This window comes from Lissotriton helveticus, chromosome 1_1 (assembly GCF_964261635.1).
Source record: "Lissotriton helveticus chromosome 1_1, aLisHel1.1, whole genome shotgun sequence".
Classification (NCBI taxonomy): domain Eukaryota; kingdom Metazoa; phylum Chordata; class Amphibia; order Caudata; family Salamandridae; genus Lissotriton; species Lissotriton helveticus.
The window spans coordinates 1,311,766,113-1,311,780,697 of NC_136057.1; the positions used below are offsets into that span (position 1 = coordinate 1,311,766,113).

At 48.5% G+C, this 14,585-nt stretch overlaps 1 protein-coding gene and 2 long non-coding RNA genes across 6 annotated transcripts in view; 1 reads left to right on the forward strand and 2 right to left on the reverse strand.

Annotated features, from left to right (window-relative positions):
- The window catches only part of LOC144823232 (uncharacterized), a 181,064-nt gene extending 169,688 nt beyond the window's left edge, over positions 1-11,376 (reverse strand). Inside the window, exon 1 of the long non-coding RNA XR_013608755.1 lies at positions 11,144-11,376. This is a non-coding gene — a long non-coding RNA (uncharacterized LOC144823232). The remainder of the gene's footprint in view (positions 1-11,143) is intronic.
- Positions 1-14,585, forward strand: part of LOC144823203 (serine/threonine-protein kinase N2-like) — a 643,207-nt gene that overhangs the window by 608,953 nt on the left and 19,669 nt on the right. For all 4 annotated transcript variants that reach the window (XM_078681534.1, XM_078681528.1, XM_078681543.1 and 1 more), the window contains 2 exons: positions 11,391-11,498; positions 11,622-11,702. In XM_078681534.1, coding sequence (XP_078537660.1) covers positions 11,391-11,498; positions 11,622-11,702 — 189 coding nt within the window. The remainder of the gene's footprint in view (positions 1-11,390; positions 11,499-11,621; positions 11,703-14,585) is intronic.
- LOC144823223 (uncharacterized) overlaps positions 11,632-14,585 on the reverse strand; it is a 94,234-nt gene continuing 91,280 nt past the window's right edge. The window contains exon 4 of the long non-coding RNA XR_013608754.1: positions 11,632-11,766. This is a non-coding gene — a long non-coding RNA (uncharacterized LOC144823223). The remainder of the gene's footprint in view (positions 11,767-14,585) is intronic.

A 14,585-nucleotide genomic window follows, 5' to 3' on the forward strand; every position in this document is an offset into this window, starting at 1 on the left:
AGGTAAGTCTGGAGTAGTATCAGACTGAACATTCAGGACCATAAAATTCGAAGAATAATTACCTAAATTGTAAACTTCATTTTCTAGATCTAACCCTGTTCTATGGGAGAGACCTTGCTTGTCTGGAAAACATGTTCTATTCAGAAGGGACATATCATTGGAAGATGACGTTAACGTGGACCATGCTCCACACGAACCATTATGTGAAAACGGATAAGGAAAGAGTGGCAGAACTCCCTTCGGTGTCTGGAAAGGGGGGAGTCGACCACACACCCAACAATTAGTGGCATTGCTGGTCTGGTGTGAATAGTGTAACATTCTGATAAATGTGTTATTTCTCATAGCAAGACGATAGGATAGCTCGTGAGGAGGCAGATCACTAAATGTGTGCTCTACTGTAGCATTAGAAAACTTATTTACAAGAGAAATTGGAAAACATAAATGCAATGCATAACTTGTGCAGGTAACCATAAGACTTAGAAACAATATAAAACTTAGAAAAACGATACATCTGATAGAGTTTTGACTAACTCTCTCACTATGGGGGTCTATCTCATACATGTCAGATACCTGTCTAACCGTTTCACCCGAGGGGGACTTAGACAATTAAACTGGCTGACTTATTTTACTAGACCGGAGTTTTAACTTATACTCCTGTTGCGGAGTTGCCTCTAACAGGGGAGGCTTGAATTCAGAGTCAATTTTTAGGCAGTCCTTAGAAATGGAACAGTCTTTAGAAATGTCCTTTAAAAATGTCTTTTTTCGGACTCCATTGAATTTCTTGATATGCGACAGATGGACCCATCCCTTGCGGCCTTCCAACTTCACGGCCGTACGGGTGGTCAGAAGGACAAGTCTCGGCTCCTTCCAACGAGGCTCCAGCGGACTTGAACGATCAAAGTTCCTTACGAGAACAAGGTCCCCTGGAAGGACCTCGTGCGGTTTCACTTCAGTATTGTCTGGAAATGCGGCGGCAACCTGTGAACGACAAGAGTGTAGGGCAGACATCAAGGAAGCTAGGTAATCTGTCAACATATTACTGGAAACATCTGTAATACTGCGGGGTCTAGGTGTACCCCACATGTTTGGGGGGCGGCCGAATACGACCTCATAAGGGGACAGACCTGATCTGGAGTGTGCAACCATTCGCATAAAGAATAAAGCAACTGGCAGGGCAACTAGCCAGTCTACACCTTTCTCTTTACATATCTTGGCAATACGGATTTTCAGGGTCTGATTATGTCTCTCTACGAGACCGGCTGCTTCAGGATGGCGCACACAATGGAACTTCCACTGGTACCCTAACAAAAGGGAAACATGCTTCATTAACTCAGATGAGAATGGCTGGCCGTTATCTGAATACACGACCCTAGGGAGTCCATAGCGGGGAAAGAATTCACGAACCAACTGCTTGGCAGTGGTCGCGGCTGTGTAATCTGGAACTGGATATGCTTCTGTCCACCTGGACAAAGCGCATACAACTACAAGGACATACTTGAAACCTCGACATCGCTCCATCTGAATATAATCCATCTGAAGGACTTCAAAAGGGTGGTCAGGAGGTTGGAATCCACCTTGTTCCACCGGGACACTTTTACCTGGATTGAACTGACAACATATCATACAAGTACGGACTTTCTGCTTAGCTGCAGCTCGTAAATGCTTGTTGAACCAAAGGTTCTGGATACTGTCTAACATGGCTTTTTCTCCTAGATGTGCTGGACTATGTGCGGTATTGATAATGACTTGAACCATAGAGTCGGGGAGAAACCATGTGGCTTTTCCCTTCGTCACCCATCCCTGATCTGTCTGGACCCCTCCTTGTTCGGACCATTTCTTGATTTCTTCGGGAGTAGCATGTAACTGTATGTCTATGACATCTTGTGTAGGGTCCTTAACTGTCATACAAGTAGTCGGATCTGGAGTTAGTGTCTGTGTCGTGTTAGCTGGAATGTCGGGAGTCTGAGCTGTAAGCTTGGCTGTTCGATCGGCTAGATCGTTACCTTGGGAAATGATGTCAGTAACTTTCGTATGTGCCTTGCACTTCATGATAGCGATAGCTGTCGGTAAATGTATTGCGTCTAACAGAGCTTGAATGAGGAGACCATGCTGAATCTTGGTTCCATGAGAAGTCATGAAACCTCTCTCCTGCCAGAGCACTCCGAAGTCGTGTACAACTCCGAATGCGTAACGTGAATCTGTGTATATGTTTACTTTCAGGTTTTTGGCACGTATGCATGCTTTGGTCAGAGCAACTAGCTCTGCTGCTTGAGCAGACAGGGTGTCAATACGGTGAGTTTCTATAACGTCGTTTCAGTAGTCACTGCATACGCGGCTACTAGTTCTCCTGTACTAGTTCTCATACATGAACCATCCACATAAAGTGTCAGGTCGGGATTAGGTAATGGAATGTCTGTCAGGTCTTGTCTTGGCTTTGTCATAGTGTTAACAACTTCCACACAGTCATGTGTGGCAGGATTTGAAGTAACTGACGGTAACAGTGTAGCAGGATTTAGGATGTTGCAGCGTCTGATTTCTATGTGTGGCTGGAACAGTGTCAGTTCATAACCTGATAGAGAGGAAGGCCTGGACAGACAAGCCCCATAGGCTGCCATTATGTGGCTTTAAAAGGATACTGTGCCTTTAAGAGAACCTTCCAGAACTTTCTCTCAGTATCCCAGAATGCATAGCAGGTCCAACTTACTTTCAGTTCTTTTTTCCGGCTCCTGCTTACAGGACCCTGTGCATTGAGCTCTCCCTTATTCAAGGGTTTATTGGATTTTTTGGCACTTTTTGGTTTTAAAAGTGTTCTCATTTGCTTCTTGGTGTTACCTTTTCACTTCTGTGTGTTTGTCCAGGCTTTTAGGGATCTAAAATGCCTGCTTTATTCGACAAGTGCCCAGCATGTGGAAGGAAGAAGGCCAAGACTGATCCACACGACGTCTGCATTATTTGCCTCCCTGATGAACATGTCCCTGAAGATTGTGACATCTGCCAGGCCTTTTCTACAAGGACCCTGAGGGAAAGGCTGAAGATTAGGCTCCAAGGCCTGGAAGAGAGGCGTCTGCAGGCTGCAGGTGGGTCTGGGCAGGCTGGGAAGGCTCCCTCTGCCCCTGCTGAGGCCTCTGGGGGGCTCCCCAGAGGCAGGAAGACCAGCAAAAGGTCCTGGTCTCCGTCGACGTCGATAGCATCGACGACGACGTCGAGAGGGATGACGACGGTGTGTTCCCCTTCTCCCCGGGGCTCCGGGTCGAGACAGCGTGGAAGATCGACGTCGAGAGGCCTGGCCAGGCCGCCGTCGAAGTCATCGACGTCGAGGCATCGCCGTCGACGAAGACACCGGCGCTCGCCGTCGAAGCGACACTGCCGTCGACCAGTTCGACGTCGAGGGGCTCCTCGACGTCGCGGACCGTGAGGAATCGGTCATCGAGGAGGAAGAGTCGACGCTCGCCGTCGAGGTCTGACCGCTCGCCGTCGTGGGGGCGACGATCGGCGTCGAGGAAGAAGCAATCGACGTCGAGGAGATGGCGTTCGACGCCAGAGTCGAGGGATCGCCGCTCCACACCTGAAAAACGGCGCTCGACGTCTAGCAGGAAGAGATCAGCGTCACCAAGGATCTCACCCTCCTCTAAGAGGCGCAGGAGGTATTCTGGCGCCAAAAGTCACGCTGGATCTGGTGGAGGACGTAAGAGGCGTCGTTCACGCTCTGGAGGGTCTGGATCGAAGGCCCCTTCCTCGAAGAAGTCATCGGGCACTGGGTACTCGGTGGTATATACACCACCCAGGCCTGTGACCCCTCCTCCTCTACCGAAGGAGGCCCCTCCGGCTAAGCCGCCGCTCCCCTCCATGCCTCCGCCGTCTCCTGCGGGGCAGCCTCCGCCTCCGGTACCTCCTCATAGGCCACCGAGGTCGGTGTCTCTGCCTCTGCTTCCGACACCTCCTAAGGTTACGCCTACCCCGAAACCCCTGGAGAGACCACGGAAGACTCCTCCGCGGAAACCGGTGGAGCGCCCACGTGCTGGGAGGTCGCGCTCCCGCTCCAGGAGAAGGGAACGCTCGCGTCACAGGTCGTCCACACGATCTAGACGGCGCCACAGGAGACACAGGTCTCGTTCACGGACCAGGTCGTCTGGGACCAGGGACTACTCCCCGACATTGTCAGATTCACCGGACACGAGGGTTTCACCGGTCGACGATCTGGTGTCCTTCCAGGACGTGCTGTTACGGGGTGCGGCGAAATTGGGGATTACTTTGACGGTGCCCACCCCGAAGACCTCGGTCATCTTCGAGACGCTCCATCAGAAGCATTTGTCGCGGCCGTTACTGCCACTGGTGCCGGGCCTGGAAGAACCGGCCCTGGATCTTTTCCTCACTCCAGCGGTGACTAAGGCGGCGCCTTCCAGACTGCAGAAGAAGTACCGGGCTCCGGACTCGGACCTGGCCTTTCTGAGGCTGGAGCCCCCTCCAGACTCGGTGATTGTGACGGCGGCCCGCAAACAGCATGCCACCACGCCTTCCTCCACGGTTCCGCCAGATAAGGAATCTAGGTGGTTGGATTCATCTGGGAGAAGAGTTTGTGGGACCTCGGCGACCTCCATGAAGGCGGCTAGTGCCTCTGCCTTGTTGGGTCGGTATGACAGAGCCCTCTGGGAATCCCTTCAACAATTTGTGGAGCTCCTTCCGCCGGACAAGCGGGAAGACTTCCTGGAGGTGATTAACGAAGGGATGTTGGTGGCGAATCAAGTCATCAGCGCTGCGGCCGACTCTTCTCTTCTGGCGGCGCATGGTTTCTGCCACAGAATAAACCAGCGACGACATGCGTGGCTCCGCCTTACGTCTCTGAAACCGGACACTCAGCAGAGGGTTGCCAATCTGCCATTCTCTGGCGAAACCCTGTTCGGGAAGCACGCTGACGACGAAATGGCCCGCATGAAGGCGGAAGCTGAAACACTCACAGCGGTGGGTTTGGAGAAGCCCAAGGAGACCAAGAAGACGTACCGTCCGTTCTAACGTCGGTTCGGTGGTCACGGCAGAGGGCGTGGCCAGTCTTCTGGACAACAGCAGCAACAACAACAGCAGCAGTTCAGAAGACCATTCCAGAAACGCCAGAGGGGCAGAGGAGGCCATCAGTCGGCACCAGCGACTAAGGGCCAGGCCGGGTCTAGGCCCTGAGCACTTACTTCCCCTACAACTGTTACCCGCTCCGGTGGGGGGAAGCATTCAATCTTTTCTGGCAGAGTGGAGAAAAATTACTCAGGACAAGTGGGTGCTGAATATTGTTTGCAATGGATACAGTCTTCGGTTCACCAGCCCTCCTCCATCGATTCCTCCGGTCGGCTCGCAGTATCAGCTGCGCGAGCTCCAGGTGGAGGCCGATATCCTGTTAAGGAAAAGGGCGATAGAAGACGTACCTCTGTCTCAAAGGGGAAGAGGTCTGTACTCCCGGTTCTTTCTGGTTCGAAAAAAGGACAAGAACGAGTTCAGGCCCATTCTGGATTTGCGACAAGCAAACAAGTGGATTCGCAGAGAAAAGTTTTGCATGCTGTCGTTGCATCAGATTTATCCTCAGCTGCAACGGGGAGACTGGCTGTGTGCCATCGACCTCCAGGATGCCTACTTCCATGTGCCCATTGCACACAAACACAGGAAGTTCCTGCGGTTCCAAGTCGGCGCCAATCACTATCAATACACAGTACTGCCCTTCGGACTGAAGTCTGCGCCGAGAACATTCTCAAAGTGCATGGCGGTGGTAGCAGCACACCTGAGGAAAAACAAGGTGTTTGTCTACCCGTACCTGGACGACTGGTTGATCAAGGCCTCCTCCTTCACGGAAGCGCAAACACACTTCCAGAAGACGTGCGTTCTGTTGAACAAACTGGGGTTGCACATCAACATGTCCAAGTCGGTTCCGACTCCAGTCCAGTGTATTCAGTACTTGGGAGCCTCCATCGATACGCTGTCAGCAAGCGTGTCTCCTTCGGAGGAGCGACGATTATCACTGCTTCGGAAGGCTCGGGCTCTCATAGCCGCTCCATCCACGACAGTGAGGACGGTGTCTTCTCTACTGGGATCGATGGCCTCCTGTATCTTCCTGACGCCACATGCACGGCTGCACATGAGACCGTTGCAAGAGTGCTTGGAGGATCAGAGGAGAGGATCTTGGGACGACAAGATACGTCTATCTCTGCATGCTCTTCAGTCTCTGAAGTGGTGGTGTTCAGCGGAGAATCTCCTCAGAGGGGTTCCCTTCCACAAGGACATTCCCACTCAGACTATCGTGACGGATGCTTCTCTCCAGGGCTGGGGAGCGCATTCCGGAGACCTACAGATTCAAGGGACGTGGTCCCCAATGGAGTCCACGTACCACATCAATTTCCTGGAACTCAGAGCTGTTCACTTGGCACTGAAGGCCTTTCACCCGTCCTTCCGGACCGACTCTCTACTTGTGCAGACGGACAATACGACCACAATGTATTACCTCAACAAGCAGGGAGGATCGAGGTCACGCACCCTGTCGCAGGCGATCTGGCGCTGGCTTCTGGCTCGAGGACTGACGATAACGGCTACCCATCTGCCAGGTGTGCAGAATGTTCAGGCAGACGCACTGAGCAGACTGATTCAGGAAAACCACGAATGGGTCATAAACGACGAAGTACTAGGAGAAGTCTTCGCAAGGTGGGGAACTCCAGACGTAGATCTGTTCGCCACCGCCGAAAACAGCAAATGCCGAGGCTTCGCCTCCAGGTACTACCAGCCGGGGACGCTGGGGAACGCGTTATGGATCAACTGGTCGAACAGCTTTCTGTACGCCTTTCCACCCATCCCCCTGATTCCGACGGTTCTCATCAAGCTGTCCCAGTCCAGGGCGCGGATGATACTGATTGCCCCGGAAAGGCCCAGACAGTGGTGGTTCACGGACCTGCTTCACCGGTCTCTCCTTCCTCACATTCGGCTGCCGTGCAGGCCGGACCGTCTCACGAAGTTCGGGGGGCTGATGTTGCACCCTAACCTCTCGTCTTTGAGTTTGGCAGCATGGCTCCTGAGATAGTGCAATATGGCCATCTGAATCTCCCTGCGGATTGTATGGACATACTGAAGGAGTCTAAGAGACCTTCCACTAGGACTTCCTATGCTTACAAGTGGAAGAGATTTTGTATCTGGTGCCAGTCTAAGAACTATGATCCGACGACTTGTATGGAAGATGTCATCCTTCCTTATCTTCTACAATTGGCGCAGTCTGGCCTTAATGTCCACTCTATTAAGGTTCATCTTGCTGCTTTGACTGCCTACAGGAAATGCCCTTCACAGACTTCCTTCTTCCAGATCCCTGTGATCAAAGATTTTTTGGAAGGCTTGAAGAAAGTGTTCCCTCCTGTCAGGCTTCCTTTGCTTTCATGGGAATTGAATGTGGTGCTGTCCAGATTGATGAAGGAACCTTTTGAACCCATTCATAAGGCTTCGTTGCAGCACCTGTCCTGGAAGGCGGCGTTCCTCGTGGCCATTACATCGGCCCGCAGGGTGAGTGAAATTCAGGCGTTGTGTTGCCAAGAACCTTATACTGTGTTTCATGCTGCTAAGGTTGTTATGCGTACTCACCCTAAATTTCTTCCCAAGGTTATTTCTGATTTTCATGTTAACCAGACTATAACTTTGCCTACGTTTTTTCAGAATCCTTCGTCTCCAGCGGAAAGGTCTTTACATTCCCTGGATGTTAGGAGGGTGTTGAAATTTTATCTGGATAAGACCAAAGACATTCGTAGGTCTGACCAATTGTTTATCAATTATGGATCAGTCAGGACGGGTCTTGCCACCTCTAAGCAGTCTTTCTCTCGGTGGATTGTGTCCTGCATACAGCTGTGTTACCAAAAAGCTAATAAGACCTTAGGAGGTAAGCCTAAGGCTCATTCCACCAGGGGCAAAGCTGCCACGACAGCCTTGCTCCGTAATGTTCCGATTGCAGAAATCTGCAAGGCGGCCACTTGGAAGTCGGTTCATACCTTTGCTAAACATTACTGCCTGGACACTGATGCCAGGGCAGATGCTCAGGTTGGACAGGCTTCGCTGCGAAATCTGTTCGCACAGTAGTGGTGTTATTTCTCTTTTCTCCACCGCCGCTTTGGTGTGGGGATGGGCTTGCCATTCTATTCACTAGATTATGACTATACACAGAGATCCCCTACTACAGAAGGAGTAGTTTCTGTCCTGTAACTCCAGTTCTGTAGTAGGGGTATCTCTGTTATAGTCATAAGCGCCCTCCCGCCTCCCCGGTGGAGAGAAATGTTCCTTTAAGGAATGCGACAGGTCTGGCGTGTTACGCCTTCAAAAAGAACTGAAAGTAAGTTGGACCTGCTATGCATTCTGGGATACTGAGAGAAAGTTCTGGAAGGTTCTCTTAAAGGCACAGTATCCTATTTAAGCCACATAATGGCAGCCTATGGGGCTTGTCTGTCCAGGCCTTCCTCTCTATCATTTTTGAGGGGTTTTGCAATGAAGCAAGGGAAAATCTGGACAGGCTTTGCTGTTTGTGGATTTTTGGTGGAATTTCTAGTTGAAGTACTGGACAGTGTAGCCTGTAGATATAGGCTGCATTATTTGTCTTTAAATTTTCTCTTAAGTGTCTTTGCAGTTCTGCAGTTTTCTGACAACTTAAGAGATTATTTTTGATTGCCGGGGTCCTCGCACATGGGCGGGACTATTCACTAGATTATGACTATAACAGAGATACCCCTACTACAGAACGGGAGTTACAGGACAGAAACTACTCCAGTCTACCCACATAAAATCAATGTTTCCGGCTAAATGTACACTTCCTATTTCAAAAATAGTCTCAGAAGCAATGTCAATGCACGCTGTAAAAATGCATTTAAATATTCATTTTTTAGCACTGTCACTGACCACATATGCTTTAAAGTTTACCCAGTAGCGGCTGCTACAGGGCAGTAGTGGTAAGGCACGGGAGGATGAAACTTACCTGCCGGCCGCCGCTTCTCCAGTGTCCTCTTCTTTTTCCATCAACGCAGGAACAGGAAGTACCCAGGCTTCCACACTTCCATAGCCAATCACAACACTGTTAATCGCAGCCTCGTGATTGGTCGGAGCCCCGTGGTCCGTCACTCAGATGGGGACTTGGAGCCTGAGCATATTCTTCTCCCAGGCTGTGCACCACAGCCCGATGGAGAACATGCCAAGTGCCCATGACGGTTTGGCTGGCCCAAGATGGCCGGCCAAGACAACATGCGCGCTTAGAGACTGCCTACCCTGCTCTGTGGGCAGTCCAGCCCGTCCTGTCTCTACAGAGTACTGAAAAATAAAATGATAATAGCATGCTGTTATTATCATTTTATTTTTCCTCTGGGGCAACACTCCTCTACCTTGGCGGAGGGAGCCACCCCTGAGTTTACCCCTCATTTTCCCCAAAACTCCATCTGCAAGACCCCAGAAAGTCCCTGTTTGGTTCTTTTTTAAATATCATTACGTTTGACCAAAGGTTACTGTTCCTGTGTTCTTTGAATTGTATGCTTTCTCACATATATGCTAATGATGTCAGCCTCTCTCTAAAATTCCATCAAGCTTCCACCAGCATTCATATTCACTTTTCTTTAAAGAAAAGGGTACTAATAATGGAAACCAACACCAAAAGATACATCTGCTTTAAAAAATAATCATGATAATTACATCTTAATTCTGCACACTGCTAATCAAAGCAGATTCGCAAACATTTAGTTACCGCTCAAAGAGAAAAATAATTCGAGGGAACTTTGGTTAACAGTAGTGAGAAATTATGATGAGTAGCAAAGAGTCCTGTTTATAGTGGACATGAGTCCTTCAGGATGTAGTCTACATTTTCACGGATAGGTGATGATTTTTTCAGCTTTAAAAAAACATGATTGAAACGTGGGTCATGTCTGGTACTTGCAAGGTTGTTGTTTCAGATCTTAGGAGCAAAAGCCAAAAAGAGTTTTTTTTCCAAATTGTTTCCAATATAGATTGCTGATACCATGTAGGTGTTCCTATCGACCCTGCAGCCACAAGATTAGCCAATCTGACGCTTATCCTATCAAAGCAAACAGTCGCTTCCCAATGGAAGTCAAGAGTCACAGCCTCATTGACCATATGGTCCCTGGCCCTCCTTAAATGGGTGGTGTAAAAAGTTCCGCACTGCGCTGAGAAGAGGGCTCTAATTAGTCCCCTTGCAGCAGCTTGGGACACGCCCAGAGTGCCTAACAACTACAGTGGCCTAGAGTGCTTCGCCTTGAGACCACAACAACAGCATTCACCCCAAATAGACTACATACCCATCCACAGGTATACCCCACAATTGTGGACCTTTACACCCTAGCTTGATAGCTCAACACTGTCTGCACTAACAGTTCTCCTCGCAGCAAGAAGTTATACCCCCTGCCTCAATCGTACTGCCAGGCTTCCCTCTGGCTCGGACTATGCTCCCTGCTTCTCCCTTCCCCCATTCCCAGTTCATCAATCTTGTTGGACCCACCTAGTGCATCAAAATTATTCCCTCTTCAGTGCAGTCTGTCATGGATACTTGGGAAATGATACCGGGATTACTCACTTTCACACTACCACAGAAAGAGCAATCCAACTGGACGTACCATCATGGCATAACACATGCACATTGCTCTGATTGTTATGTTTACCCTTGAATGTGTGCATTTCTATAATGAGTTGTAATATTTCAAAAAGAAAAGAAACAATGCAAGTAAAACTTCATTAAAAAAAATATCTTCATAGTAATATGTGTGTTTTTCAGATAATTTGCCTGGGTTCGTTTCAGAGCTTTGAATACAATGCCGGGAGATTTAAAAGTGCAGAAGGCTTGGAGTGGGAGCCACTTCAGTTCAATCGATATTAGCATGATGTTGCCACATTCGAGGTGTATCTAATCACATTCGGGGTGTACAAAGGACAGCTTTCATTGGAGCTCTGGAAATAGCATGAGTGTGGGGAGGGGGGAAGCAGAGGGGGCAGTGAGAATGGTGAGCCCATATTCCACTCCCAATGTTACCATTGTCTATACAATCTAATTAAGATGTTTCTTTAGAGTGGGTCTCATAATTGATTTGATTAGTTTTAGCTGAGCTTGAGCAACTAGGTTTAGTTTCTTATCTAACGTGAAGACACTTACCATTCTGAATCATCTCGAGGCAATGATCTACTTATTTGATGTGAGGAAGCCATCTTTTTCCAGTGTTATTTTTGGAGACCGAGGTGATTAACATTGTAATGCACACGGCATGTTCATCATATGCACTACACATTGGATGACATTGAGTGCTGCCAATATGTCCGAAGAGGATATCCTTGACTTGCAGAGCAGTCCGATTTCCCTTCGTCCATATAATATCCTCCTGTTTTGTGTCTGTCTCCTTTAGTCTCCTTTCCCTGGTGACGATGAGGAGGAGGTGTTTGATAGCATTGTGAATGATGAAGTCCGATACCCCCGGTTCCTCTCCACCGAGGCCATAGGGATTATGAGACGGGTAAGTAGAAATAAACACTTTCTGCTTTTAATTGTTGCTGAATACGCTACAGAAACCTTTTCTGGGCCTGATTAAAATTTACAGGATAAAAGTGGTGTTAAGAAAGTCTGGCTTATGTTTCAGCTCCTGAGGAGGAATCCAGAGCGACGTTTGGGATCCAGTGAACGTGACGCAGAAGATGTAAAGAAACAGTCATTTTTCCGGGTCAGTTTGCTAGGATTGTCTATATTCTTCCACCTACCAAGGTTCTTGGTGCTGTTGTTTGGAACTGTTGGAGAAAGATGAAGCATGAAACCATTAATTGAAACTTAGCATTATTTTTAAAACTTATACTAAAATGAAAGCTTAATTTTAGTTTACACCAGCCTAGGATGTTATGCAGAGATACAGGCTTCTAATGTTTTCCTGAAGAGGGTTCTAGCAGCACTGGCTTTACATTTATTTGTGTAGCCTTACATGCTCTAGCATCCCAATGGGTGTGCTATGGACCAAACTGTGCAACACCAAATGCACACCCTGTTCCATTTTTTGTTGCTTTTCATGCATGTTTTAGCTTGTCCAGTGCCTATTCTTTTTTTTGTATAGTGCTCTAGTTCTTTCACTGTTTCCTATTCTGAAGTGGTGCAGTTATTCCAAGTCCCCCTTTTTCACTCACTTAAATAAACAATCATTTACAATACAACGGTCTCGCCTTTTCAAAAGTTAGAGCTATTGGCATTGTAAATGGCAAAATGTTTATTTATGTGTTGGTTTTGAAAACAGATAAATAAATGGCATTGTCATTTACAATGCCAATAGCTTAATCTCTCGCAAATGCCACACACAAACACACAGACCCACACACACACACACAGACCCACACACACACAGCCACACACACACACAGCCACACACACACACAGCCACACACACACACAGCCACACACACACACAGCCACACACACACACAGCCACACACACACAGCCACACACACACACAGCCACACACACACACACAGCCACACACACACACAGCCACACACACACACACAGCCACACACACACACACAGCCACACACACACACACACACAGCCACACACACACACACACATCCACACACATCCACACACACACACACATCCACACACACAGCCACACACACACACACACACACACACATGAAACTGTCACCTAAAATGTATACCAGGAACCTTTCCCATGCGCACAAGGAAAGGTCTGTCTCTCCCCTTTAAACCATAAACAGGCTGTCACTCTCCGTATTGCACAAAAAAATGATATGTAACTCTCCCAATTCATCAGCGCTTGCAGTATGAAACAAACCATTCTCAGCATCTAGGTAATAAGACTTTTTCTTACCTACAGCCCTCCGCAGGTCTTAATCCTGAAATCCTACAAAGTCTTTGGATATGCATCGAACTGCTTTAGCCTGTGCAGTTTGTCCATGACCAGTATCAGCCTCAGAAATGTACTCACTTCCTGGACTGAACAGCCAACCACGCTACCCTCAAACGCATGCGCCAAGCTTGCAGCCAATCCTCGTGCACCTTACACACCTCAGACACTATACCTCTCGTGGGCTTTGCTAATTGGGAATTCACGGCCTGGCCACAAGCCGTGTAAGTTGAAAAATGATAACCACCCTACTTTTCCTTGGCCCCACTAGACGAAGGTTACATCCACACCCAACATGGCCTCTGAGTGACTAGAGCGATTCACGCATGGGTGGTACTGCCAAGTGAATATACACAATACGGATAACCGATGCGACGGAGGCTAACGTGTTTATATTAAACAGCCGGAAAAAAATAAACATAAGCAAATATCATCAATTTGTTCTGGGGTATTCTTGAAAACATATTTCACATTAGACAAGTCTGTGATGATTTCAAATATGCACGGTAACAACGAGAATGTCACTTTCGTCCCCAAAATGCCGCATGCCTCACGATTTCGATAGGAATTACAATCTGATTAACAAAATAAAACGGTTGGTTTGAAGACGGTTGCTACGATGCAGCTGTAGCTCTGCTTTGTTGGAACACCCAGCTTCTCCCCCACCCCAGCTCTTTCCGAGGCACAGTCAGTCCTCGGAGTACTGAGGAAAAACTAGAGCGCTAACTTTCTGTCTGTGAGAAGTACTAAAGCCAGTAGGCTTTTTTCGCGTTATAAACCTCCCCCCACCCTCCGATCTTGTAGCAACATTAACGAAGCATACGGGGACGGGGCTTAGAAACATCAAAGAATGTAAACAAGTCAAAAACACGCTTTTTTCACGTTATAAACCTCCCCCCACCCTCCGAGCTTGTAGCAACATCAATGAAGCATACGGGGACGGGGCTTAGAAACATCAAAGAATGTAAACAAGTCAAAAACACGCCCCGAAAAGAAACAACAGTCAAAAAACACGTCCCCCAGTCTGAAAAGGACGGGGCTTTAAAAGAAAGGAATAAGTCATGGCGACCTCTTCTCCAATGGCTGGCCACCGTTTAGAAGGCCAGCCAATGGAGAAGAGGGGCGGGGCTTAACCCTCGCTAGAGAAACTCATCCTAAAACATAAAATCTCGCAAACTCGACTGCACAATACGCCACGCAAAACCTAAAAAGAAGGCAACTTGCCTCCCTCTGCTTTGGATCCTGTCCATTACTGGCTGTAATCAGTGTGTGGATTTGTAGCAAGCGGTTCTCAGTAACAGCCTGTATTTCGTGGCTAGAAAGCATGCACCCGGTGAGTTCCCATCTCTTCTGTGCTAGAATTCTTCCAAGGGTGCTGAGAACCACTGCCTAGCTATATCCTGAAAGAGGCACTAGGATGGACCCTGTAACACAAAAAGGTGTTGGACTAGGATGGACCCTGCCTTTTGTTTAGGTTCTGATTGGTTAAGAAGGATTTGGTTATGGGTCTGGTACCTGGAATGGTCACCACTGAGAGGCATGCTACCTCTGCCGGCACACACTAGTATGTTCCTTTTTGAGGATAAATACACAGTTACATGGGGGCGTGGCCAAGATAGCGGTGAGGTAGAACGTGTCTCGCTACCTCTCCGCCAACTGCCGGATATTAGCACTGGCTTTCGGCCACTTTCAGG